Here is a 23,557-nt window from a genome sequence, read left to right as displayed (position 1 = left end):
AAATCCGATCCCTTGCTTCGCGCGCGAGTTTCCCGATAGGGTTTTTTTCACGTGGTTTAGGTTTTTTGGGGGGGAATTTGAAACCGTTTGATGGGTATTTTTCGAATCTCTCGGCAGGGCTTTACTTAAGATATAAGCAGCAACAAAGCATCAGCCGCTTCTTTGGACGCATCTGTTACTGATGCAAGCAGTTTATTTTAGCCTCGATTTTAGCAGTGGAACAGTTGCTCAAGTAGATTTCTATCATTACGGTTTGGCTGCTCCAATCTACACTCATTTCACATCCCCTATTCGAGGGTTTGTACGATTCGCAGGTTATGGTTTACGAAGTGATGGTAGAACAATGCTGGATTATCGCCCTATAATTCTTGAAAGTTGAAACTAGATTAGTTTCAAATGCCAGTGGATCGGCAAGGCTAAGACTTGCAAACTCTGATATTCTTGTTGGAGTTAAAATAGAGCTAGCCTCCCCTTTACCTGATAAGTCCCAAGAAGGAAGGCTGGAGTTCTTTGTGGATGGGTCTGTTTCAACAATTTAAATATAAATAGAATTTAAAAATTGAAAATATTTCATTTTGTTAATTTAGCTCCGCAAATGCAACACCAGCAATTTCAAGGAAGAGGCGAATAAAATCTGGTTTTCTATGTTGACATATTGGTATAGCTGATGTGATATTACTACCGATCAACAATTTCTCATAAAATATTTTAATGGCATTAAAATAGATTCTTGAATGTACCCTTATGATGCAGTATCATTGGCTGAGAAATCGACTCTTTATGCAACACAAATTTTTGCAATGCAATATGATATGTAATTATGATTATGAATTGTAATTTTGATGTAACTATGATAAGTAATTGATTATTAATTTTGTTGGTTTTTTTAGAATTATTTGTATTGTTTCTTTTTGTTGACAGATTTCTAGATCTACTTACTCAAAAACGACGGCAAACAGCTGATTCACTAAGCGCAGCTACAGCCTCAAATGAAGCTCCTGCTAATAACGCACCTATATCATCCGCAACCGCCGCAAAACCGCAAACGGCGGTCAATCCAGTTCAAGCAACCACACCTAAAGTAATGAAATCTTCCATAGACCAACCAAAACCTACAACCTACAGACAAACCTACAGACCGTGAATAGTAAGCCTAGATCTTTTGACAAAAAAAAAAAATATTATGTCCATTATAGCAGGCGATTCTACTAAAAAGGAGAACGAATTTTCCAGCGTCGAAGACTTTATTGTCGATGGGGACGACGGAGAGCAATCCTTGGGTTTCCTGTCTTCAGTCGACGAAATACCTAGTTCAACGGTAAAAGGGGTTTTAGTCGAGCAAGATTCAGACAGGTAAAAGAAACAAAAATTACGAATTGATAAATATTTTATTTTAAAGCGTAAAATGGCTTAAAATGGAAATTTAGTGATGCCGAGAATGAAGGCAATCCCATGGTGATGGGTTTTCAAGATGAAATCGATGATGAGGATTATCTTCGAGCATCTGAGTTTGGAAATCCTGTTACACAGATCTCAGTTTCTTCTTCGGACGAAGAAGTGCCAGTTCCACAGGCCGATAAAAAAGAAGCAGCTGCTTATAAAGTGAATAAAACGGTTGAAGATATTACTATCGAGGACGACCTAGATGACTGGCTCAATGATGGCGCTGAAAAATTTCCTTCATCAAAATTGAATGTTTCTTCATCATCGAGTTCCCTGAAAAACAATGAATTTGTCAATCGAAAAGTTCCTGAACCAAAGACGGTAGACGTTTCGCTCGAAGAATTGTCCCTTGAAGTAATAGGCAAGAGTAAAAGAGTAAAAGAAAAAAAAAGCAAACGGAAATCCAAAAAAACATGAAAGGATGAAAGAACCTCAAGTAGTCCTGCTCCGGATTCCGATGTAGTTGAGGAATCCCGTCCTTATAACGATTACGAAGAACTCTAAAAGATGTTCATTTTTATTATTATTATCTAATCATTTAGACCACAATATCGATTTGTTTACTTTTCTATTTTAAGTTAAGTGGTGTACAAGGTATAATGTGTTCTTAAGCTTTTCAAATGCTAAAATATGTCGACAAAGGCCATCATTTATTTATTAGTTAAAAGAAAAAAATAACATAAAGCCTTAAATAATTTTGGATAATTGCCGCTTAATAAATGTATGAGTTTTCTAACGCCGCTTAACTTTATTTTTATTTTATAACCGTTAAAGTTGGCTTATGTTATTTTATACAGAACTGGAAAGCAATAGAGAAGAAAAAACGGACGCTGTATAATTGCGAGATGAAGATAGTTAATGAAGGGCAGGGAAAGGGTTATGTATATCTGATATTACAACAATATTTAAATTACAATATGGGATGAATTTGATAATGATGACTGATACAGTATTGCTTGCAAGGAAGTCGCTCATGGAAGTAATTCACATCCATTGTCGAATATTTTCCTGCGAAAAGCCGAAGCAGTAGGTTTATGTAAGCTTAGACTTTTACTTGAGGATAATTTATTAAGGTAATTAGACATTGTCTAATTACCTTGACTTCCTCAGTGAGTTGACCACCTTCTAGTAGAAATTCAAGCTGAATACGCAGCTGAGGGGGAATGTTCTTCGAGGATTGGACCGGAGACTGACTTGTACATGTCAAATATGGATGAGATAAAAGCTGCTCAATTGATGGTCGATTGCGCGGATTGCGATCGTGACAGCCTTTTAGAACTGCTATAACCATCGGATCAGCCGTCAAAGGAAAGTCTATAACATGACGCTCATCAACGATGGCACTGATTTTCTCGATCGTGTCCCTGAACTTGCTAAAAGGTGGGTTCTTGTAAATGAGACAACATACAGCCAAGAGACCACACGTCTGTTTTCCTGCTTATCTGTAAATCAATAGTGTAATATTAATGCGAAGATTTCGAACGGATAAGAATTCAACATACCTTATACTCTTGGGACGTTCCAGAAGGCGTAGCAGATTTGATTGCTTCTGGTGCCATGTAATTGTATGTACCGCACTGGCTGTCCTTCATTATCGACGTCATGTCGGCCTAGAAAGAAAACGATTAAATCGATTCGTTTAAGATTTTAACAGTTCTCATACCTGGATAGAAGTGGCAATACCGAAGTCGATCAACTTTAAGCCTCCATTGACCAAAAGAAAGTTAGCCGGTTTCAGATCTGTATGAATCACATCTACAACGACAAGATTAATGAATGCTCAGACTAATAATAGAAATAGTAATTACTCTTGTCATGAATCTCTTTCACAGCTTCTAACATTTCCTGCCAGTAAAAGCGAATCAGGGTAGGGTTGATGGCGTTGAGACTGGTGCGAGTCCGGATGACAGTTGCGAAGTCGGTATCACCTTTTTCCATTACCAACAACAATTTCTCTTCTTCTTCGTTGTACTCGCTACAGATTTGTGTTACTTTACGGAATTGGAGGGCACATACTAGCAATTAACTTACTATTCAAGAAGGCGGACGACGCGAGGCAAACCTTGTAGTTGTTTCAACAGCCGGATTTCATTAATATAGCCTTCAGCTGTGACTTCGTCAACGGAATCAAGACGAACAACTTTTAAGGCAAATATGTCATTCTTGGTTCAGTACCTGCGTTTCAAAAGTCAATAAATAAATGTGTAAAAAATGAGTTACGCAAGATTTCAAGTTCGACCTGATATACGACACTTGATCCCCCACGCCCAAGCGGTTTCATAACGCTGTAAACCTTGCCGTTTACTGCTATCTGCTTGGTTTTCGGAGTCGGTCGAGCATTTGGAGGGGGTAAAATATTGCTGCTGGAAACTGGGGGAATTAATTTGCTTTGTTGCTCTACATGATGTTGAATGGGATCAATTGGTTGAACTTCTGCCACGACGCTTACCACCGGTTGAATAGGTATTGGCTGCGGAGGTTTAGAGCTTGCTAGATTGAAAATTGGAGACGTTTCTGCCTGTACTTTGGGTAATAAAATGCCGAGTGATGGTTTTTGTTCATCGTTATGCATTTCAGTCTTCGAAGTCGAAGCAAACGAAACTAGGGATGATTCTCGTATTTTGGTTGTACTAAATGATGAATGTCCAGTCCACGTCAGATTTTTAGCTAGTGGTGTTTGCGCTTGATCTAAAGGATGCATTTTGACAGTCGGTTGTGTCGGTAGTCCAAGAGCGCTCGCTGTATCTGAAGTAGAATTCAATCCTGATTTGTTCTTAGAATTGGTGAAAGCATATATTTCTTCCATTTCCGAATGCACAGATGGTAACTTATTGGTCGAAAAGGATGATTTTTCCGGTTGGTTCCATGCAACAAATTCATTTTTTGCTCCAGGTAGAGGTATCTGTGGAACAGCTGGTTTTAGAATATCAGCACAAGGTACTTCTTCTTTTACTTGTGTTACTATCCCGAGTCCTTCAGTAACTAGTTTGATGGAGGACTCTTTCTGAGATTCTGGATGATTGATTTTTGTGCCAAAACCTTGTTGGGTATTTGTGGAGGAAGGGCAATAACCCAATTTTGAAACCTTATCTTCTGAATTGCCAAATTTAGACTGTAGGTTGAGTGGAACCTCATGTTGCTGTTGGCTAATAGGCTTACGAAAGATATCTGGGAGAGAATCACTGGTGAGAGTCAAAAGATTGGATGCATTACTTTCTTGGAGCACATTGTTGTAATGTGCTTTTTCTTGAGTGGTGTTTCTCTCAACCATGTGAAGAGATTGGTCCAACTTTCTTATCCTGTGAAGTTCTGGTGTTGATTCAGAACGACCAAACCTAGCATGGAAAGGAGTTACACAGTGGAATTTAACTTGAAATTTTTAAGAAATACTTTGGAGTTGATGGAAAATCATGTGTTCCAAATCTTGAATTATCATTTTCTTTGAAGCAAAGTCTGGGTGTCCGTGGCAACTGAGGCCTTCCTGGTGTCATAGGATTGAGATTGGAAGCAGACACACTGAATGGGCGGATCGGCTTCAAACCAACACAAATTTTTCTTTCAAGCAGCGAAGAACATGAGCAGCTCCATCCCTCATTGCACACGTAATTTCACTGCTTTCCTAAAACACAAACAACAAATTACAAATTAGTTTGTATTCTCAATAGTAGAAGCATTACAAAATACTTACTCCTGTATTGCTGGCTGTTGACAGAAGTTGAAGCTTTGGTTGGAATTTAGCTTCAAGGGCCAAGGCTTGTTGTAGACTCTGCACCAGTGTTGATACATCAGGACAAGAACTTTTGCCGGGGGTAAAAGAAAAACACACACAAGATTGAAAGTTACAACTTAAGCCAATGATATGCATTAACATTTTATAATGAAATACATTTTTTTAAGCAGAATACTTCCAACAGTTCTTCTATCTGAATAAAATGTGACATTTCAGATGGAAACTTAGTTGATTAATAGCCAGCCATAAATTGTTGAGCTTTGTTTTGATTTTTGTTGTTGAGCCTTGTTTTGTGATTTGTATTTCACTGTTTTATTTCACTGTTTTGTAATATTATTCCAATTACAAGGCCGCGTTAGAGTTCGTCGGCCTTGAATTAATGATTGGCGTCAGAACCACCTGTCGGGAGAAAAATTAACTAAAAAAAGGCGATTATTTTTTACAATTTAAATCACACAGACCCCTAAAAGGCGATTATTTTTTACATTTAAATCACACAGACCCCTTTATCTCAATCGAACCGGGATCACGACGTTGCCTTGTAATAACATCCCCTCTACAAGACGGTCGCGATTTGCATAACGTCACGTAAACCCCCGCAAATCGTATAAAACCTTAATGGACCCCCCCAGACGAAAATCGTTTCCCTATCTCTCCGAGAGGAACAGCGCCACCTCCCAGAGAGAAATCGAGTGAAAAACCCCGAAACAGCCATCGAGCCGTAGGAAAAACCGTCGTCCCCCCGTCCTGAGTGGGAGGTGGGTGGGGTGGGGTGGGGTGGGGTGGGGGTGGGGAATGGGGTGTAGAGGAGATGTATAGTCGTTTGGTGATAGAACCTATCGGGAAACCTATCGGGAAATTTGGATTTATTCAAATATTTAAGTTCTTTATATTATTTTCTGTGGTGAACTAAATGTGAAAAATAATTTAAAAACCATTTCAGTAAACGAGTCATGAAATGTCTAACTCGTTAATTATTAAAAAATCATTTATCCACGGAAAATGTGGATGCAACAAGAAGTTTCTTGGACGAATCTATATTAAGGACAGGGAAGGATATTCATAATCATCAATCAAAAAATGAAACCAAAAGTGTTTTTTGAGTGGCTAGATGCCGGGCTGAAAAATAAAAAGACAATTAAAGAGTATTGGAAAATCCTTAAACGGTCCTTAAAAAAGAAATTCGTTCAACAAGTGATCATTGTTGTTTTAGTGATATTGATTCTGTTTGTCGGATTTGTTTTTATACCGCTGAAAGCTGCGAAAGGTTTCCCCGCTCAACAACGCTCAACAATTGACAAAACAACTCAAGAACATGATAAGAGCAATTTCGACCAAACCAAAACAGCAACAACCAATGAAATTGCCAACCCAAGACATGAACAGGATTTCGCCTTACAAACATTGGAATCACGCGAAGTGCTGGTGATAAAAACCCATCAGGAAACCAAAAAAAAAGTGAAGAAAAAAACTTGTACAACCGAACTTATGAGAATGACAGCGTGATTGTAACGCAAAACTTGACTTTTCTAAACTTTCCTCGAATAAAAATATTAAAAACCAAATGTGTTCAGAGAATCTCTTCTTTTATTGTTATTGATGCTTTTCTATCTTAGATAGAAAAGCAAGCTTATCAGCTCGCCGCGAAGGAATAGTCGTAAGCCAGTTGAAAACTGTCTTAAATGAAAAATTCAGGGCCTATTGTTAAGTCGAACTTTTATTGCTATATGCCTTCCTAATTTTTCAGAATTTTTCAGAATTTTTTTTTTTTTTTGGCAGGAGTAAAAGAATAAAAGAAAAAAAAGCAAACGGAAATCCAAAAAATCATGAAAGGATGAAAGAACCTCAAGTAGTCCTGCTCCGGATTCCGATGTAGTTGAGGAATCCCGTCCTTATAACGATTACGAAGAACTCTAAAAGATGTTCATTTTTATTATTATTATCTAATCATTTAGACCACAATATCGATTTGTTTACTTTTCTATTTTAAGTTAAGTGGTGTACAAGGTATAATGTGTTCTTAAGCTTTTCAAATGCTAAAATATGTCGACAAAGGCCATCATTTATTTATTAGTTAAAAGAAAAAAATAACATAAAGCCTTAAATAATTTTGGATAATTGCCGCTTAATAAATGTATGAGTTTTCTAACGCCGCTTAACTTTATTTTTATTTTATAACCGTTAAAGTTGGCTTATGTTATTTTATACAGAACTGGAAAGCAATAGAGAAGAAAAAACGGACGCTGTATAATTGCGAGATGAAGATAGTTAATGAAGGGCAGGGAAAGGGTTATGTATATCTGATATTACAACAATATTTAAATTACAATATGGGATGAATTTGATAATGATGACTGATACAGTATTGCTTGCAAGGAAGTCGCTCATGGAAGTAATTCACATCCATTGTCGAATATTTTCCTGCGAAAAGCCGAAGCAGTAGGTTTATGTAAGCTTAGACTTTTACTTGAGGATAATTTATTAAGGTAATTAGACATTGTCTAATTACCTTGACTTCCTCAGTGAGTTGACCACCTTCTAGTAGAAATTCAAGCTGAATACGCAGCTGAGGGGGAATGTTCTTCGAGGATTGGACCGGAGACTGACTTGTACATGTCAAATATGGATGAGATAAAAGCTGCTCAATTGATGGTCGATTGCGCGGATTGCGATCGTGACAGCCTTTTAGAACTGCTATAACCATCGGATCAGCCGTCAAAGGAAAGTCTATAACATGACGCTCATCAACGATGGCACTGATTTTCTCGATCGTGTCCCTGAACTTGCTAAAAGGTGGGTTCTTGTAAATGAGACAACATACAGCCAAGAGACCACACGTCTGTTTTCCTGCTTATCTGTAAATCAATAGTGTAATATTAATGCGAAGATTTCGAACGGATAAGAATTCAACATACCTTATACTCTTGGGACGTTCCAGAAGGCGTAGCAGATTTGATTGCTTCTGGTGCCATGTAATTCTATGTACCGCACTGGCTGTCCTTCATTATCGACGTCATGTCGGCCTAGAAAGAAAACGATTAAATCGATTCGTTTAAGATTTTAACAGTTCTCATACCTGGATAGAAGTGGCAATACCGAAGTCGATCAACTTTAAGCCTCCATTGACCAAAAGAAAGTTAGCCGGTTTCAGATCTGTATGAATCACATCTACAACGACAAGATTAATGAATGCTCAGACTAATAATAGAAATAGTAATTACTCTTGTCATGAATCTCTTTCACAGCTTCTAACATTTCCTGCCAGTAAAAGCGAATCAGGGTAGGGTTGATGGCGTTGAGACTGGTGCGAGTCCGGATGACAGTTGCGAAGTCGGTATCACCTTTTTCCATTACCAACAACAATTTCTCTTCTTCTTCGTTGTACTCGCTACAGATTTGTGTTACTTTACGGAATTGGAGGGCACATACTAGCAATTAACTTACTATTCAAGAAGGCGGACGACGCGAGGCAAACCTTGTAGTTGTTTCAACAGCCGGATTTCATTAATATAGCCTTCAGCTGTGACTTCGTCAACGGAATCAAGACGAACAACTTTTAAGGCAAATATGTCATTCTTGGTTCAGTACCTGCGTTTCAAAAGTCAATAAATAAATGTGTAAAAAATGAGTTACGCAAGATTTCAAGTTCGACCTGATATACGACACTTGATCCCCCACGCCCAAGCGGTTTCATAACGCTGTAAACCTTGCCGTTTACTGCTATCTGCTTGGTTTTCGGAGTCGGTCGAGCATTTGGAGGGGGTAAAATATTGCTGCTGGAAACTGGGGGAATTAATTTGCTTTGTTGCTCTACATGATGTTGAATGGGATCAATTGGTTGAACTTCTGCCACGACGCTTACCACCGGTTGAATAGGTATTGGCTGCGGAGGTTTAGAGCTTGCTAGATTGAAAATTGGAGACGTTTCTGCCTGTACTTTGGGTAATAAAATGCCGAGTGATGGTTTTTGTTCATCGTTATGCATTTCAGTCTTCGAAGTCGAAGCAAACGAAACTAGGGATGATTCTCGTATTTTGGTTGTACTAAATGATGAATGTCCAGTCCACGTCAGATTTTTAGCTAGTGGTGTTTGCGCTTGATCTAAAGGATGCATTTTGACAGTCGGTTGTGTCGGTAGTCCAAGAGCGCTCGCTGTATCTGAAGTAGAATTCAATCCTGATTTGTTCTTAGAATTGGTGAAAGCATATATTTCTTCCATTTCCGAATGCACAGATGGTAACTTATTGGTCGAAAAGGATGATTTTTCCGGTTGGTTCCATGCAACAAATTCATTTTTTGCTCCAGGTAGAGGTATCTGTGGAACAGCTGGTTTTAGAATATCAGCACAAGGTACTTCTTCTTTTACTTGTGTTACTATCCCGAGTCCTTCAGTAACTAGTTTGATGGAGGACTCTTTCTGAGATTCTGGATGATTGATTTTTGTGCCAAAACCTTGTTGGGTATTTGTGGAGGAAGGGCAATAACCCAATTTTGAAACCTTATCTTCTGAATTGCCAAATTTAGACTGTAGGTTGAGTGGAACCTCATGTTGCTGTTGGCTAATAGGCTTACGAAAGATATCTGGGAGAGAATCACTGGTGAGAGTCAAAAGATTGGATGCATTACTTTCTTGGAGCACATTGTTGTAATGTGCTTTTTCTTGAGTGGTGTTTCTCTCAACCATGTGAAGAGATTGGTCCAACTTTCTTATCCTGTGAAGTTCTGGTGTTGATTCAGAACGACCAAACCTAGCATGGAAAGGAGTTACACAGTGGAATTTAACTTGAAATTTTTAAGAAATACTTTGGAGTTGATGGAAAATCATGTGTTCCAAATCTTGAATTATCATTTTCTTTGAAGCAAAGTCTGGGTGTCCGTGGCAACTGAGGCCTTCCTGGTGTCATAGGATTGAGATTGGAAGCAGACACACTGAATGGGCGGATCGGCTTCAAACCAACACAAATTTTTCTTTCAAGCAGCGAAGAACATGAGCAGCTCCATCCCTCATTGCACACGTAATTTCACTGCTTTCCTAAAACACAAACAACAAATTACAAATTAGTTTGTATTCTCAATAGTAGAAGCATTACAAAATACTTACTCCTGTATTGCTGGCTGTTGACAGAAGTTGAAGCTTTGGTTGGAATTTAGCTTCAAGGGCCAAGGCTTGTTGTAGACTCTGCACCAGTGTTGATACATCAGGACAAGAACTTTTGCCGGGGGTAAAAGAAAAACACACACAAGATTGAAAGTTACAACTTAAGCCAATGATATGCATTAACATTTTATAATGAAATACATTTTTTTAAGCAGAATACTTCCAACAGTTCTTCTATCTGAATAAAATGTGACATTTCAGATGGAAACTTAGTTGATTAATAGCCAGCCATAAATTGTTGAGCTTTGTTTTGATTTTTGTTGTTGAGCCTTGTTTTGTGATTTGTATTTCACTGTTTTATTTCACTGTTTTGTAATATTATTCCAATTACAAGGCCGCGTTAGAGTTCGTCGGCCTTGAATTAATGATTGGCGTCAGAACCACCTGTCGGGAGAAAAATTAACTAAAAAAAGGCGATTATTTTTTACAATTTAAATCACACAGACCCCTAAAAGGCGATTATTTTTTACATTTAAATCACACAGACCCCTTTATCTCAATCGAACCGGGATCACGACGTTGCCTTGTAATAACATCCCCTCTACAAGACGGTCGCGATTTGCATAACGTCACGTAAACCCCCGCAAATCGTATAAAACCTTAATGGACCCCCCCAGACGAAAATCGTTTCCCTATCTCTCCGAGAGGAACAGCGCCACCTCCCAGAGAGAAATCGAGTGAAAAACCCCGAAACAGCCATCGAGCCGTAGGAAAAACCGTCGTCCCCCCGTCCTGAGTGGGAGGTGGGTGGGGTGGGGTGGGGTGGGGTGGGGGTGGGGAATGGGGTGTAGAGGAGATGTATAGTCGTTTGGTGATAGAACCTATCGGGAAACCTATCGGGAAATTTGGATTTATTCAAATATTTAAGTTCTTTATATTATTTTCTGTGGTGAACTAAATGTGAAAAATAATTTAAAAACCATTTCAGTAAACGAGTCATGAAATGTCTAACTCGTTAATTATTAAAAAATCATTTATCCACGGAAAATGTGGATGCAACAAGAAGTTTCTTGGACGAATCTATATTAAGGACAGGGAAGGATATTCATAATCATCAATCAAAAAATGAAACCAAAAGTGTTTTTTGAGTGGCTAGATGCCGGGCTGAAAAATAAAAAGACAATTAAAGAGTATTGGAAAATCCTTAAACGGTCCTTAAAAAAGAAATTCGTTCAACAAGTGATCATTGTTGTTTTAGTGATATTGATTCTGTTTGTCGGATTTGTTTTTATACCGCTGAAAGCTGCGAAAGGTTTCTCCGCTCAACAACGCTCAACAATTGACAAAACAACTCAAGAACATGATAAGAGCAATTTCGACCAAACCAAAACAGCAACAACCAATGAAATTGCCAACCCAAGACATGAACAGGATTTCGCCTTACAAACATTGGAATCACGCGAAGTGCTGGTGATAAAAACCCATCAGGAAACCAAAAAAAAAGTGAAGAAAAAAACTTGTACAACCGAACTTATGAGAATGACAGCGTGATTGTAACGCAAAACTTGACTTTTCTAAACTTTCGTCGAATAAAAATATTAAAAACCAAATGTGTTCAGAGAATCTCTTCTTTTATTGTTATTGATGCTTTTCTATCTTAGATAGAAAAGCAAGCTTATCAGCTCGCCGCGAAGGAATAGTCGTAAGCCAGTTGAAAACTGTCTTAAATGAAAAATTCAGGGCCTATTGTTAAGTCGAACTTTTATTGCTATATGCCTTCCTAATTTTTCAGAATTTTTCAGAATTTTTTTTTTTTTGGCAGGAGTAAAAGAATAAAAGAAAAAAAAGCAAACGGAAATCCAAAAAATCATGAAAGGATGAAAGAACCTCAAGTAGTCCTGCTCCGGATTCCGATGTAGTTGAGGAATCCCGTCCTTATAACGATTACGAAGAACTCTAAAAGATGTTCATTTTTATTATTATTATCTAATCATTTAGACCACAATATCGATTTGTTTACTTTTCTATTTTAAGTTAAGTGGTGTACAAGGTATAATGTGTTCTTAAGCTTTTCAAATGCTAAAATATGTCGACAAAGGCCATCATTTATTTATTAGTTAAAAGAAAAAAATAACATAAAGCCTTAAATAATTTTGGATAATTGCCGCTTAATAAATGTATGAGTTTTCTAACGCCGCTTAACTTTATTTTTATTTTATAACCGTTAAAGTTGGCTTATGTTATTTTATACAGAACTGGAAAGCAATAGAGAAGAAAAAACGGACGCTGTATAATTGCGAGATGAAGATAGTTAATGAAGGGCAGGGAAAGGGTTATGTATATCTGATATTACAACAATATTTAAATTACAATATGGGATGAATTTGATAATGATGACTGATACAGTATTGCTTGCAAGGAAGTCGCTCATGGAAGTAATTCACATCCATTGTCGAATATTTTCCTGCGAAAAGCCGAAGCAGTAGGTTTATGTAAGCTTAGACTTTTACTTGAGGATAATTTATTAAGGTAATTAGACATTGTCTAATTACCTTGACTTCCTCAGTGAGTTGACCACCTTCTAGTAGAAATTCAAGCTGAATACGCAGCTGAGGGGGAATGTTCTTCGAGGATTGGACCGGAGACTGACTTGTACATGTCAAATATGGATGAGATAAAAGCTGCTCAATTGATGGTCGATTGCGCGGATTGCGATCGTGACAGCCTTTTAGAACTGCTATAACCATCGGATCAGCCGTCAAAGGAAAGTCTATAACATGACGCTCATCAACGATGGCACTGATTTTCTCGATCGTGTCCCTGAACTTGCTAAAAGGTGGGTTCTTGTAAATGAGACAACATACAGCCAAGAGACCACACGTCTGTTTTCCTGCTTATCTGTAAATCAATAGTGTAATATTAATGCGAAGATTTCGAACGGATAAGAATTCAACATACCTTATACTCTTGGGACGTTCCAGAAGGCGTAGCAGATTTGATTGCTTCTGGTGCCATGTAATTGTATGTACCGCACTGGCTGTCCTTCATTATCGACGTCATGTCGGCCTAGAAAGAAAACGATTAAATCGATTCGTTTAAGATTTTAACAGTTCTCATACCTGGATAGAAGTGGCAATACCGAAGTCGATCAACTTTAAGCCTCCATTGACCAAAAGAAAGTTAGCCGGTTTCAGATCTGTATGAATCACATCTACAACGACAAGATTAATGAATGCTCAGACTAATAATAGAAATAGTAATTACTCTTGTCATGAATCTCTTTCACAGCTTCTAACATTTCCTGCCAGTAAAAGCGAATCAGGGTAGGGTTGATGGCGTTGAGACTGGTGCGAGTCCGGATGACAGTTGCGAAGTCGGTATCACCTTTTTCCATTACCAACAACAATTTCTCTTCTTCTTCGTTGTACTCGCTACAGATTTGTGTTACTTTACGGAATTGGAGGGCACATACTAGCAATTAACTTACTATTCAAGAAGGCGGACGACGCGAGGCAAACCTTGTAGTTGTTTCAACAGCCGGATTTCATTAATATAGCCTTCAGCTGTGACTTCGTCAACGGAATCAAGACGAACAACTTTTAAGGCAAATATGTCATTCTTGGTTCAGTACCTGCGTTTCAAAAGTCAATAAATAAATGTGTAAAAAATGAGTTACGCAAGATTTCAAGTTCGACCTGATATACGACACTTGATCCCCCACGCCCAAGCGGTTTCATAACGCTGTAAACCTTGCCGTTTACTGCTATCTGCTTGGTTTTCGGAGTCGGTCGAGCATTTGGAGGGGGTAAAATATTGCTGCTGGAAACTGGGGGAATTAATTTGCTTTGTTGCTCTACATGATGTTGAATGGGATCAATTGGTTGAACTTCTGCCACGACGCTTACCACCGGTTGAATAGGTATTGGCTGCGGAGGTTTAGAGCTTGCTAGATTGAAAATTGGAGACGTTTCTGCCTGTACTTTGGGTAATAAAATGCCGAGTGATGGTTTTTGTTCATCGTTATGCATTTCAGTCTTCGAAGTCGAAGCAAACGAAACTAGGGATGATTCTCGTATTTTGGTTGTACTAAATGATGAATGTCCAGTCCACGTCAGATTTTTAGCTAGTGGTGTTTGCGCTTGATCTAAAGGATGCATTTTGACAGTCGGTTGTGTCGGTAGTCCAAGAGCGCTCGCTGTATCTGAAGTAGAATTCAATCCTGATTTGTTCTTAGAATTGGTGAAAGCATATATTTCTTCCATTTCCGAATGCACAGATGGTAACTTATTGGTCGAAAAGGATGATTTTTCCGGTTGGTTCCATGCAACAAATTCATTTTTTGCTCCAGGTAGAGGTATCTGTGGAACAGCTGGTTTTAGAATATCAGCACAAGGTACTTCTTCTTTTACTTGTGTTACTATCCCGAGTCCTTCAGTAACTAGTTTGATGGAGGACTCTTTCTGAGATTCTGGATGATTGATTTTTGTGCCAAAACCTTGTTGGGTATTTGTGGAGGAAGGGCAATAACCCAATTTTGAAACCTTATCTTCTGAATTGCCAAATTTAGACTGTAGGTTGAGTGGAACCTCATGTTGCTGTTGGCTAATAGGCTTACGAAAGATATCTGGGAGAGAATCACTGGTGAGAGTCAAAAGATTGGATGCATTACTTTCTTGGAGCACATTGTTGTAATGTGCTTTTTCTTGAGTGGTGTTTCTCTCAACCATGTGAAGAGATTGGTCCAACTTTCTTATCCTGTGAAGTTCTGGTGTTGATTCAGAACGACCAAACCTAGCATGGAAAGGAGTTACACAGTGGAATTTAACTTGAAATTTTTAAGAAATACTTTGGAGTTGATGGAAAATCATGTGTTCCAAATCTTGAATTATCATTTTCTTTGAAGCAAAGTCTGGGTGTCCGTGGCAACTGAGGCCTTCCTGGTGTCATAGGATTGAGATTGGAAGCAGACACACTGAATGGGCGGATCGGCTTCAAACCAACACAAATTTTTCTTTCAAGCAGCGAAGAACATGAGCAGCTCCATCCCTCATTGCACACGTAATTTCACTGCTTTCCTAAAACACAAACAACAAATTACAAATTAGTTTGTATTCTCAATAGTAGAAGCATTACAAAATACTTACTCCTGTATTGCTGGCTGTTGACAGAAGTTGAAGCTTTGGTTGGAATTTAGCTTCAAGGGCCAAGGCTTGTTGTAGACTCTGCACCAGTGTTGATACATCAGGACAAGAACTTTTGCCGGGGGTAAAAGAAAAACACACACAAGATTGAAAGTTACAACTTAAGCCAATGATATGCATTAACATTTTATAATGAAATACATTTTTTTAAGCAGAATACTTCCAACAGTTCTTCTATCTGAATAAAATGTGACATTTCAGATGGAAACTTAGTTGATTAATAGCCAGCCATAAATTGTTGAGCTTTGTTTTGATTTTTGTTGTTGAGCCTTGTTTTGTGATTTGTATTTCACTGTTTTATTTCACTGTTTTGTAATATTATTCCAATTACAAGGCCGCGTTAGAGTTCGTCGGCCTTGAATTAATGATTGGCGTCAGAACCACCTGTCGGGAGAAAAATTAACTAAAAAAAGGCGATTATTTTTTACAATTTAAATCACACAGACCCCTAAAAGGCGATTATTTTTTACATTTAAATCACACAGACCCCTTTATCTCAATCGAACCGGGATCACGACGTTGCCTTGTAATAACATCCCCTCTACAAGACGGTCGCGATTTGCATAACGTCACGTAAACCCCCGCAAATCGTATAAAACCTTAATGGACCCCCCCAGACGAAAATCGTTTCCCTATCTCTCCGAGAGGAACAGCGCCACCTCCCAGAGAGAAATCGAGTGAAAAACCCCGAAACAGCCATCGAGCCGTAGGAAAAACCGTCGTCCCCCCGTCCTGAGTGGGAGGTGGGTGGGGTGGGGTGGGGTGGGGTGGGGGTGGGGAATGGGGTGTAGAGGAGATGTATAGTCGTTTGGTGATAGAACCTATCGGGAAACCTATCGGGAAATTTGGATTTATTCAAATATTTAAGTTCTTTATATTATTTTCTGTGGTGAACTAAATGTGAAAAATAATTTAAAAACCATTTCAGTAAACGAGTCATGAAATGTCTAACTCGTTAATTATTAAAAAATCATTTATCCACGGAAAATGTGGATGCAACAAGAAGTTTCTTGGACGAATCTATATTAAGGACAGGGAAGGATATTCATAATCATCAATCAAAAAATGAAACCAAAAGTGTTTTTTGAGTGGCTAGATGCCGGGCTGAAAAATAAAAAGACAATTAAAGAGTATTGGAAAATCCTTAAACGGTCCTTAAAAAAGAAATTCGTTCAACAAGTGATCATTGTTGTTTTAGTGATATTGATTCTGTTTGTCGGATTTGTTTTTATACCGCTGAAAGCTGCGAAAGGTTTCCCCGCTCAACAACGCTCAACAATTGACAAAACAACTCAAGAACATGATAAGAGCAATTTCGACCAAACCAAAACAGCAACAACCAATGAAATTGCCAACCCAAGACATGAACAGGATTTCGCCTTACAAACATTGGAATCACGCGAAGTGCTGGTGATAAAAACCCATCAGGAAACCAAAAAAAAAGTGAAGAAAAAAACTTGTACAACCGAACTTATGAGAATGACAGCGTGATTGTAACGCAAAACTTGACTTTTCTAAACTTTCGTCGAATAAAAATATTAAAAACCAAATGTGTTCAGAGAATCTCTTCTTTTATTGTTATTGATGCTTTTCTATCTTAGATAGAAAAGCAAGCTTATCAGCTCGCCGCGAAGGAATAGTCGTAAGCCAGTTGAAAACTGTCTTAAATGAAAAATTCAGGGCCTATTGTTAAGTCGAACTTTTATTGCTATATGCCTTCCTAATTTTTCAGAATTTTTCAGAATTTTTTTTTTTTTTTGGCAGGAGTAAAAGAATAAAAGAAAAAAAAGCAAACGGAAATCCAAAAAATCATGAAAGGATGAAAGAACCTCAAGTAGTCCTGCTCCGGATTCCGATGTAGTTGAGGAATCCCGTCCTTATAACGATTACGAAGAACTCTAAAAGATGTTCATTTTTATTATTATTATCTAATCATTTAGACCACAATATCGATTTGTTTACTTTTCTATTTTAAGTTAAGTGGTGTACAAGGTATAATGTGTTCTTAAGCTTTTCAAATGCTAAAATATGTCGACAAAGGCCATCATTTATTTATTAGTTAAAAGAAAAAAATAACATAAAGCCTTAAATAATTTTGGATAATTGCCGCTTAATAAATGTATGAGTTTTCTAACGCCGCTTAACTTTATTTTTATTTTATAACCGTTAAAGTTGGCTTATGTTATTTTATACAGAACTGGAAAGCAATAGAGAAGAAAAAACGGACGCTGTATAATTGCGAGATGAAGATAGTTAATGAAGGGCAGGGAAAGGGTTATGTATATCTGATATTACAACAATATTTAAATTACAATATGGGATGAATTTGATAATGATGACTGATACAGTATTGCTTGCAAGGAAGTCGCTCATGGAAGTAATTCACATCCATTGTCGAATATTTTCCTGCGAAAAGCCGAAGCAGTAGGTTTATGTAAGCTTAGACTTTTACTTGAGGATAATTTATTAAGGTAATTAGACATTGTCTAATTACCTTGACTTCCTCAGTGAGTTGACCACCTTCTAGTAGAAATTCAAGCTGAATACGCAGCTGAGGGGGAATGTTCTTCGAGGATTGGACCGGAGACTGACTTGTACATGTCAAATATGGATGAGATAAAAGCTGCTCAATTGATGGTCGATTGCGCGGATTGCGATCGTGACAGCCTTTTAGAACTGCTATAACCATCGGATCAGCCGTCAAAGGAAAGTCTATAACATGACGCTCATCAACGATGGCACTGATTTTCTCGATCGTGTCCCTGAACTTGCTAAAAGGTGGGTTCTTGTAAATGAGACAACATACAGCCAAGAGACCACACGTCTGTTTTCCTGCTTATCTGTAAATCAATAGTGTAATATTAATGCGAAGATTTCGAACGGATAAGAATTCAACATACCTTATACTCTTGGGACGTTCCAGAAGGCGTAGCAGATTTGATTGCTTCTGGTGCCATGTAATTCTATGTACCGCACTGGCTGTCCTTCATTATCGACGTCATGTCGGCCTAGAAAGAAAACGATTAAATCGATTCGTTTAAGATTTTAACAGTTCTCATACCTGGATAGAAGTGGCAATACCGAAGTCGATCAACTTTAAGCCTCCATTGACCAAAAGAAAGTTAGCCGGTTTCAGATCTGTATGAATCACATCTACAACGACAAGATTAATGAATGCTCAGACTAATAATAGAAATAGTAATTACTCTTGTCATGAATCTCTTTCACAGCTTCTAACATTTCCTGCCAGTAAAAGCGAATCAGGGTAGGGTTGATGGCGTTGAGACTGGTGCGAGTCCGGATGACAGTTGCGAAGTCGGTATCACCTTTTTCCATTACCAACAACAATTTCTCTTCTTCTTCGTTGTACTCGCTACAGATTTGTGTTACTTTACGAAATTGGAGGGCACATACTAGCAATTAACTTACTATTCAAGAAGGCGGACGACGCGAGGCAAACCTTGTAGTTGTTTCAACAGCCGGATTTCATTAATATAGCCTTCAGCTGTGACTTCGTCAACGGAATCAAGACGAACAACTTTTAAGGCAAATATGTCATTCTTGGTTCAGTACCTGCGTTTCAAAAGTCAATAAATAAATGTGTAAAAAATGAGTTACGCAAGATTTCAAGTTCGACCTGATATACGACACTTGATCCCCCACGCCCAAGCGGTTTCATAACGCTGTAAACCTTGCCGTTTACTGCTATCTGCTTGGTTTTCGGAGTCGGTCGAGCATTTGGAGGGGGTAAAATATTGCTGCTGGAAACTGGGGGAATTAATTTGCTTTGTTGCTCTACATGATGTTGGATGGGATCAATTGGTTGAACTTCTGCCACGACGCTTACCACCGGTTGAATAGGTATTGGCTGCGGAGGTTTAGAGCTTGCTAGATTGAAAATTGGAGACGTTTCTGCCTGTACTTTGGGTAATAAAATGCCGAGTGATGGTTTTTGTTCATCGTTATGCATTTCAGTCTTCGAAGTCGAAGCAAACGAAACTAGGGATGATTCTCGTATTTTGGTTGTACTAAATGATGAATGTCCAGTCCACGTCAGATTTTTAGCTAGTGGTGTTTGCGCTTGATCTAAAGGATGCATTTTGACAGTCGGTTGTGTCGGTAGTCCAAGAGCGCTCGCTGTATCTGAAGTAGAATTCAATCCTGATTTGTTCTTAGAATTGGTGAAAGCATATATTTCTTCCATTTCCGAATGCACAGATGGTAACTTATTGGTCGAAAAGGATGATTTTTCCGGTTGGTTCCATGCAACAAATTCATTTTTTGCTCCAGGTAGAGGTATCTGTGGAACAGCTGGTTTTAGAATATCAGCACAAGGTACTTCTTCTTTTACTTGTGTTACTATCCCGAGTCCTTCAGTAACTAGTTTGATGGAGGACTCTTTCTGAGATTCTGGATGATTGATTTTTGTGCCAAAACCTTGTTGGGTATTTGTGGAGGAAGGGCAATAACCCAATTTTGAAACCTTATCTTCTGAATTGCCAAATTTAGACTGTAGGTTGAGTGGAACCTCATGTTGCTGTTGGCTAATAGGCTTACGAAAGATATCTGGGAGAGAATCACTGGTGAGAGTCAAAAGATTGGATGCATTACTTTCTTGGAGCACATTGTTGTAATGTGCTTTTTCTTGAGTGGTGTTTCTCTCAACCATGTGAAGAGATTGGTCCAACTTTCTTATCCTGTGAAGTTCTGGTGTTGATTCAGAACGACCAAACCTAGCATGGAAAGGAGTTACACAGTGGAATTTAACTTGAAATTTTTAAGAAATACTTTGGAGTTGATGGAAAATCATGTGTTCCAAATCTTGAATTATCATTTTCTTTGAAGCAAAGTCTGGGTGTCCGTGGCAACTGAGGCCTTCCTGGTGTCATAGGATTGAGATTGGAAGCAGACACACTGAATGGGCGGATCGGCTTCAAACCAACACAAATTTTTCTTTCAAGCAGCGAAGAACATGAGCAGCTCCATCCCTCATTGCACACGTAATTTCACTGCTTTCCTAAAACACAAACAACAAATTACAAATTAGTTTGTATTCTCAATAGTAGAAGCATTACAAAATACTTACTCCTGTATTGCTGGCTGTTGACAGAAGTTGAAGCTTTGGTTGGAATTTAGCTTCAAGGGCCAAGGCTTGTTGTAGACTCTGCACCAGTGTTGATACATCAGGACAAGAACTTTTGCCGGGGGTAAAAGAAAAACACACACAAGATTGAAAGTTACAACTTAAGCCAATGATATGCATTAACATTTTATAATGAAATACATTTTTTTAAGCAGAATACTTCCAACAGTTCTTCTATCTGAATAAAATGTGACATTTCAGATGGAAACTTAGTTGATTAATAGCCAGCCATAAATTGTTGAGCTTTGTTTTGATTTTGTTGTTGAGCCTTGTTTTGTGATTTGTATTTCACTGTTTTATTTCACTGTTTTGTAATATTATTCCAATTACAAGGCCGCGTTAGAGTTCGTCGGCCTTGAATTAATGATTGGCGTCAGAACCACCTGTCGGGAGAAAAATTAACTAAAAAAAGGCGATTATTTTTTACAATTTAAATCACACAGACCCCTAAAAGGCGATATTTTTTACATTTAAATCACACAGACCCCTTTATCTCAATCGAACCGGGATCACGACGTTGCCTTGTAATAACATCCCCCTCTACAAGACGGTCCGCGATTTGCATAACGTCACGTAAACCCCCGCAAATCGTATAAAACCTTAATGGACCCCCCCAGACGAAAATCGTTTCCCTATCTCTCTCGAGAGGAACAGCGCCACCTCCCAGAGAGAAATCGAGTGAAAAACCCCGAAACAGCCATCGAGCCGTAGGAAAAACCGTCGTCCCCCCGTCCTGAGTGGGAGGTGGGTGGGGTGGGGGTGGGGTGGGGTGGGGGTGGGGAATGGGGTGTAGAGGAGATGTATAGTCGTTTGGTGATAGAACCTATCGGGAAACCTATCGGGAAATTTTGGATTTATTCAAATATTTAAGTTCTTTATATTATTTTCTGTGGTGAACTAAATGTGAAAAATAATTTAAAAACATTTCAGTAAACGAGTCATGAAATGTCTAACTCGTTAATTATAAAAAATCATTTATCCACGGAAAATGTGGATGCAACAAGAAGTTTCTTGGACGAATCTATATTAGGACAGGGAAGGATATTCATAATCATCAATCAAAAAATGAAACCAAAAGTGTTTTTTGAGTGGCTAGATGCCGGGCTGAAAAATAAAAAGACAATTAAAGAGTATTGGAAAATCCTTAAACGGTCCTTAAAAAAGAAATTCGTTCAACAAGTGATCATTGTTGTTTTAGTGATATTGATTCTGTTTGTCGGATTTGTTTTTATACCGCTGAAAGCTGCGAAAGGTTTCCCCGCTCAACCAACGCTCAACAATTGACAAAACAACTCAAGAACATGATAAGAGCAATTTCGACCAACCAAAACAGCAACAACCAATGAAATTGCCAACCCAAGACATGAACAGGATTTCGCCTTACAAACATTGGAATCACGCGAAGTGCTGGGTGATAAAAACCCATCAGGAAACCAAAAAAAAAGTGAAGAAAAAAACTTGTACAACCGAACTTATGAGAATGACAGCGTGATTGTAACGCAAAACTTGACTTTTCTAAACTTTCGTCGAATAAAAATAATAAAAACCAAAATGTGTTCAGAGAATCTCTTCTTTTATTGTTATTGATGCTTTTCTATCTTAGATAGAAAAGCAAGCTTATCAGCTCGCCGCGAAGGAATAGTCGTAAGCCAGTTGAAAACTGTCTTAAATGAACAATTCAGGGCCTATTGTTAAGTCGAACTTTTATTGCTATATGCCTTCCTAATTTTTTCAGAATTTTTCAGAATTTTTTTTATTTTTTAGGCAGGAGTAAAAGAATAAAAGAAAAAAAAAGCAAACGGAAATCCAAAAAATCATGAAAGGATGAAAGAACCTCAAGTAGTCCTGCTCCGGATTCCGATGTAGTTGAGGAATCCCGTCCTTATAACGATTACGAAGAACTCTAAAAGATGTTCATTTTTATTATTATTATCTAATCATTTATGACCACAATATCGATTTTGTTTACTTTTCTATTTTAAGTTAAGTGGTTGTACAAGGTATAAATGTGTTCTTAAGCTTTTCAAATGCTAAAATATGTCGACAAAGGCCATCATTTATTTATTAGTTAAAAGAAAAAAATAACATAAAGCCTTAAATAATTTTGGATAATTGCCGCTTAATAAATGTATGAGTTTTCTAACGCCGCTTAACTTTATTTTTTATTTTATAACCGTTAAAGTATGGCTTATGTTATTTTATACAGAACTGGAAAGCAATAGAGAAGAAAAAACGGACGCTGTATAATTGCGAGATGAAGATAGTTAATGAAGGGCAGGGAAAGGGTTATGTATATCTGATATTACAACAATATTTAAATTACAATATGGGATGAATTTGATAATGATGACTGATACAGTATTGCTTGCAAGGAAGTCGCTCATGGAAGTAATTCACATCCATTGTCGAATATTTTCCTGCGAAAAGCCGAAGCAGTAGGTTTATGTAAGCTTAGACTTTTACTTGAGGATAATTTATTAAGGTAATTAGACATTGTCTAATTACCTTGACTTCCTCAGTGAGTTGACCACCTTCTAGTAGAAATTCAAGCTGAATACGCAGCTGAGGGGGAATGTTCTTCGAGGATTGGACCGGAGACTGACTTGTACATGTCAAATATGGATGAGATAAAAGCTGCTCAATTGATGGTCGATTGCGCGGATTGCGATCGTGACAGCCTTTTAGAACTGCTATAACCATCGGATCAGCCGTCAAAGGAAAGTCTATAAACATGACGCTCATCAACGATGGCACTGATTTTCTCGATCGTGTCCCTGAACTTGCTAAAAGGTGGGTTCTTGTAAATGAGACATACATACAGCCAAGAGACCACACGTCTGTTTTCCTGCTTATCTGTAAATCAATAGTGTAATATTAATGCGAAGATTTCGAACGGATAAGAATTCAACATACCTTATACTCTTGGGACGTTCCAGAAGGCG

General features: G+C 38.1%; 7 protein-coding genes and 2 long non-coding RNA genes across 9 annotated transcripts; 1 reads left to right on the top strand and 8 right to left on the bottom strand.

The window, feature by feature from the left end:
• Positions 1-1,183: 1,183 nt before the first annotated feature.
• On the top strand, positions 1,184-1,947 carry LOC124342052 (rab-like protein 6). The gene is made up of 3 exons (XM_046795023.1): positions 1,184-1,353; positions 1,428-1,797; positions 1,864-1,947. Exons 1-3 carry the CDS (start codon positions 1,184-1,186, stop codon positions 1,945-1,947), a joined length of 624 nt encoding a protein of 207 aa, XP_046650979.1.
• Positions 1,948-2,180: 233 nt separating this feature from the next.
• Positions 2,181-5,520, bottom strand: LOC124344365. Its single transcript, XM_046797900.1, has 10 exons — positions 5,330-5,520; positions 5,132-5,240; positions 4,834-5,062; positions 3,683-4,778; positions 3,475-3,618; positions 3,252-3,418; positions 3,107-3,198; positions 2,946-3,053; positions 2,540-2,885; positions 2,181-2,451 (listed from the first exon to the last, which is right to left on the bottom strand). Exons 3-5 carry the CDS (start codon positions 4,932-4,934, stop codon positions 3,601-3,603), a joined length of 1,215 nt encoding a protein of 404 aa, XP_046653856.1. The 5' UTR covers positions 4,935-5,062; positions 5,132-5,240; positions 5,330-5,520; the 3' UTR covers positions 2,181-2,451; positions 2,540-2,885; positions 2,946-3,053; positions 3,107-3,198; positions 3,252-3,418; positions 3,475-3,600.
• On the bottom strand, positions 2,428-3,381 carry LOC124342051 (dual specificity protein kinase Ttk-like). Its single transcript, XM_046795022.1, has 5 exons — positions 3,252-3,381; positions 3,107-3,198; positions 2,946-3,053; positions 2,540-2,830; positions 2,428-2,451 (listed from the first exon to the last, which is right to left on the bottom strand). Exons 1-5 carry the CDS (start codon positions 3,379-3,381, stop codon positions 2,428-2,430), a joined length of 645 nt encoding a protein of 214 aa, XP_046650978.1.
• A 1,803-nt stretch (positions 5,521-7,323) lies between the features above and the next one.
• Positions 7,324-8,024, bottom strand: LOC124341729. The gene is made up of 2 exons (XR_006918587.1): positions 7,683-8,024; positions 7,324-7,594 (listed from the first exon to the last, which is right to left on the bottom strand). It is a non-coding gene; the product is annotated as an uncharacterized LOC124341729 (long non-coding RNA).
• A 90-nt stretch (positions 8,025-8,114) lies between these two features.
• Positions 8,115-10,663, bottom strand: LOC124344431. The gene is made up of 8 exons (XM_046797972.1): positions 10,473-10,663; positions 10,275-10,383; positions 9,977-10,205; positions 8,826-9,921; positions 8,618-8,761; positions 8,395-8,561; positions 8,250-8,341; positions 8,115-8,196 (listed from the first exon to the last, which is right to left on the bottom strand). The coding sequence occupies exons 3-5, from the start codon at positions 10,075-10,077 to the stop codon at positions 8,744-8,746; spliced, it is 1,215 nt and encodes a 404-aa protein (XP_046653928.1). The 5' UTR covers positions 10,078-10,205; positions 10,275-10,383; positions 10,473-10,663; the 3' UTR covers positions 8,115-8,196; positions 8,250-8,341; positions 8,395-8,561; positions 8,618-8,743.
• Positions 10,122-13,665, bottom strand: LOC124342050 (dual specificity protein kinase Ttk-like). Its single transcript, XM_046795021.1, has 6 exons — positions 13,536-13,665; positions 13,391-13,482; positions 13,230-13,337; positions 12,824-13,114; positions 10,275-10,352; positions 10,122-10,205 (listed from the first exon to the last, which is right to left on the bottom strand). Exons 1-6 carry the CDS (start codon positions 13,663-13,665, stop codon positions 10,122-10,124), a joined length of 783 nt encoding a protein of 260 aa, XP_046650977.1.
• Positions 12,465-15,804, bottom strand: LOC124344353. The gene is made up of 10 exons (XM_046797870.1): positions 15,614-15,804; positions 15,416-15,524; positions 15,118-15,346; positions 13,967-15,062; positions 13,759-13,902; positions 13,536-13,702; positions 13,391-13,482; positions 13,230-13,337; positions 12,824-13,169; positions 12,465-12,735 (listed from the first exon to the last, which is right to left on the bottom strand). Exons 3-5 carry the CDS (start codon positions 15,216-15,218, stop codon positions 13,885-13,887), a joined length of 1,215 nt encoding a protein of 404 aa, XP_046653826.1. The 5' UTR covers positions 15,219-15,346; positions 15,416-15,524; positions 15,614-15,804; the 3' UTR covers positions 12,465-12,735; positions 12,824-13,169; positions 13,230-13,337; positions 13,391-13,482; positions 13,536-13,702; positions 13,759-13,884.
• A 1,803-nt stretch (positions 15,805-17,607) lies between these two features.
• LOC124341744 lies at positions 17,608-18,308 on the bottom strand. Its single transcript, XR_006918593.1, has 2 exons — positions 17,967-18,308; positions 17,608-17,878 (listed from the first exon to the last, which is right to left on the bottom strand). It is a non-coding gene; the product is annotated as an uncharacterized LOC124341744 (long non-coding RNA).
• A 90-nt stretch (positions 18,309-18,398) lies between these two features.
• Positions 18,399-20,855, bottom strand: LOC124344412. Its single transcript, XM_046797951.1, has 8 exons — positions 20,757-20,855; positions 20,559-20,667; positions 20,261-20,489; positions 19,110-20,205; positions 18,902-19,045; positions 18,679-18,845; positions 18,534-18,625; positions 18,399-18,480 (listed from the first exon to the last, which is right to left on the bottom strand). Exons 3-5 carry the CDS (start codon positions 20,359-20,361, stop codon positions 19,028-19,030), a joined length of 1,215 nt encoding a protein of 404 aa, XP_046653907.1. The 5' UTR covers positions 20,362-20,489; positions 20,559-20,667; positions 20,757-20,855; the 3' UTR covers positions 18,399-18,480; positions 18,534-18,625; positions 18,679-18,845; positions 18,902-19,027.
• Positions 20,856-23,557: the final 2,702 nt, after the last annotated feature.

Source organism: Daphnia pulicaria, chromosome 6 (genome assembly GCF_021234035.1).
Source record: "Daphnia pulicaria isolate SC F1-1A chromosome 6, SC_F0-13Bv2, whole genome shotgun sequence".
Classification (NCBI taxonomy): domain Eukaryota; kingdom Metazoa; phylum Arthropoda; class Branchiopoda; order Diplostraca; family Daphniidae; genus Daphnia; species Daphnia pulicaria.
The sequence above is the reverse complement of the archived record's forward strand: the minus strand, read 5'-3'. Positions and strand labels throughout refer to the sequence as shown.

What these genes read in the sequence shown, in the direction of transcription:
- LOC124342050 (XM_046795021.1), bottom strand. Translation starts at nt 13,665, where the DNA reads ATGGAAAAAGGTGATACCGACTTCGCAACTGTCATCCGGACTCGCACC. An exon ending in GAACGTCCCAAGAGTATAAG is followed by an intron (nt 13,115 to 13,229) that starts GTATGTTGAATT and finishes CTCATTTACAAG; the next exon opens with AACCCACCTTTTAGCAAGTT. An exon ending in CAACAGCCAGCAATACAGGA is followed by an intron (nt 10,206 to 10,274) that starts GTAAGTATTTTG and finishes TTTGTGTTTTAG; the next exon opens with GAAAGCAGTGAAATTACGTG.
- LOC124342052 (XM_046795023.1), top strand. Translation starts at nt 1,184, where the DNA reads ATGTCCATTATAGCAGGCGATTCTACTAAAAAGGAGAACGAATTTTCC. An exon ending in GTCGAGCAAGATTCAGACAG is followed by an intron (nt 1,354 to 1,427) that starts GTAAAAGAAACA and finishes ATGGAAATTTAG; the next exon opens with TGATGCCGAGAATGAAGGCA. An exon ending in TCGAAGAATTGTCCCTTGAA is followed by an intron (nt 1,798 to 1,863) that starts GTAATAGGCAAG and finishes AAAACATGAAAG; the next exon opens with GATGAAAGAACCTCAAGTAG.
- LOC124344431 (XM_046797972.1), bottom strand. Translation starts at nt 10,077, where the DNA reads ATGACACCAGGAAGGCCTCAGTTGCCACGGACACCCAGACTTTGCTTC. An exon ending in GATTTTCCATCAACTCCAAA is followed by an intron (nt 9,922 to 9,976) that starts GTATTTCTTAAA and finishes TTTCCATGCTAG; the next exon opens with GTTTGGTCGTTCTGAATCAA.
- LOC124344365 (XM_046797900.1), bottom strand. Translation starts at nt 4,934, where the DNA reads ATGACACCAGGAAGGCCTCAGTTGCCACGGACACCCAGACTTTGCTTC. An exon ending in GATTTTCCATCAACTCCAAA is followed by an intron (nt 4,779 to 4,833) that starts GTATTTCTTAAA and finishes TTTCCATGCTAG; the next exon opens with GTTTGGTCGTTCTGAATCAA.
- LOC124342051 (XM_046795022.1), bottom strand. Translation starts at nt 3,381, where the DNA reads ATGGAAAAAGGTGATACCGACTTCGCAACTGTCATCCGGACTCGCACC. An exon ending in GAAAGAGATTCATGACAAGA is followed by an intron (nt 3,199 to 3,251) that starts GTAATTACTATT and finishes TTGTCGTTGTAG; the next exon opens with ATGTGATTCATACAGATCTG. An exon ending in AACTCACTGAGGAAGTCAAG is followed by an intron (nt 2,452 to 2,539) that starts GTAATTAGACAA and finishes GGCTTTTCGCAG; the next exon opens with GAAAATATTCGACAATGGAT.
- LOC124344412 (XM_046797951.1), bottom strand. Translation starts at nt 20,361, where the DNA reads ATGACACCAGGAAGGCCTCAGTTGCCACGGACACCCAGACTTTGCTTC. An exon ending in GATTTTCCATCAACTCCAAA is followed by an intron (nt 20,206 to 20,260) that starts GTATTTCTTAAA and finishes TTTCCATGCTAG; the next exon opens with GTTTGGTCGTTCTGAATCAA.
- LOC124344353 (XM_046797870.1), bottom strand. Translation starts at nt 15,218, where the DNA reads ATGACACCAGGAAGGCCTCAGTTGCCACGGACACCCAGACTTTGCTTC. An exon ending in GATTTTCCATCAACTCCAAA is followed by an intron (nt 15,063 to 15,117) that starts GTATTTCTTAAA and finishes TTTCCATGCTAG; the next exon opens with GTTTGGTCGTTCTGAATCAA.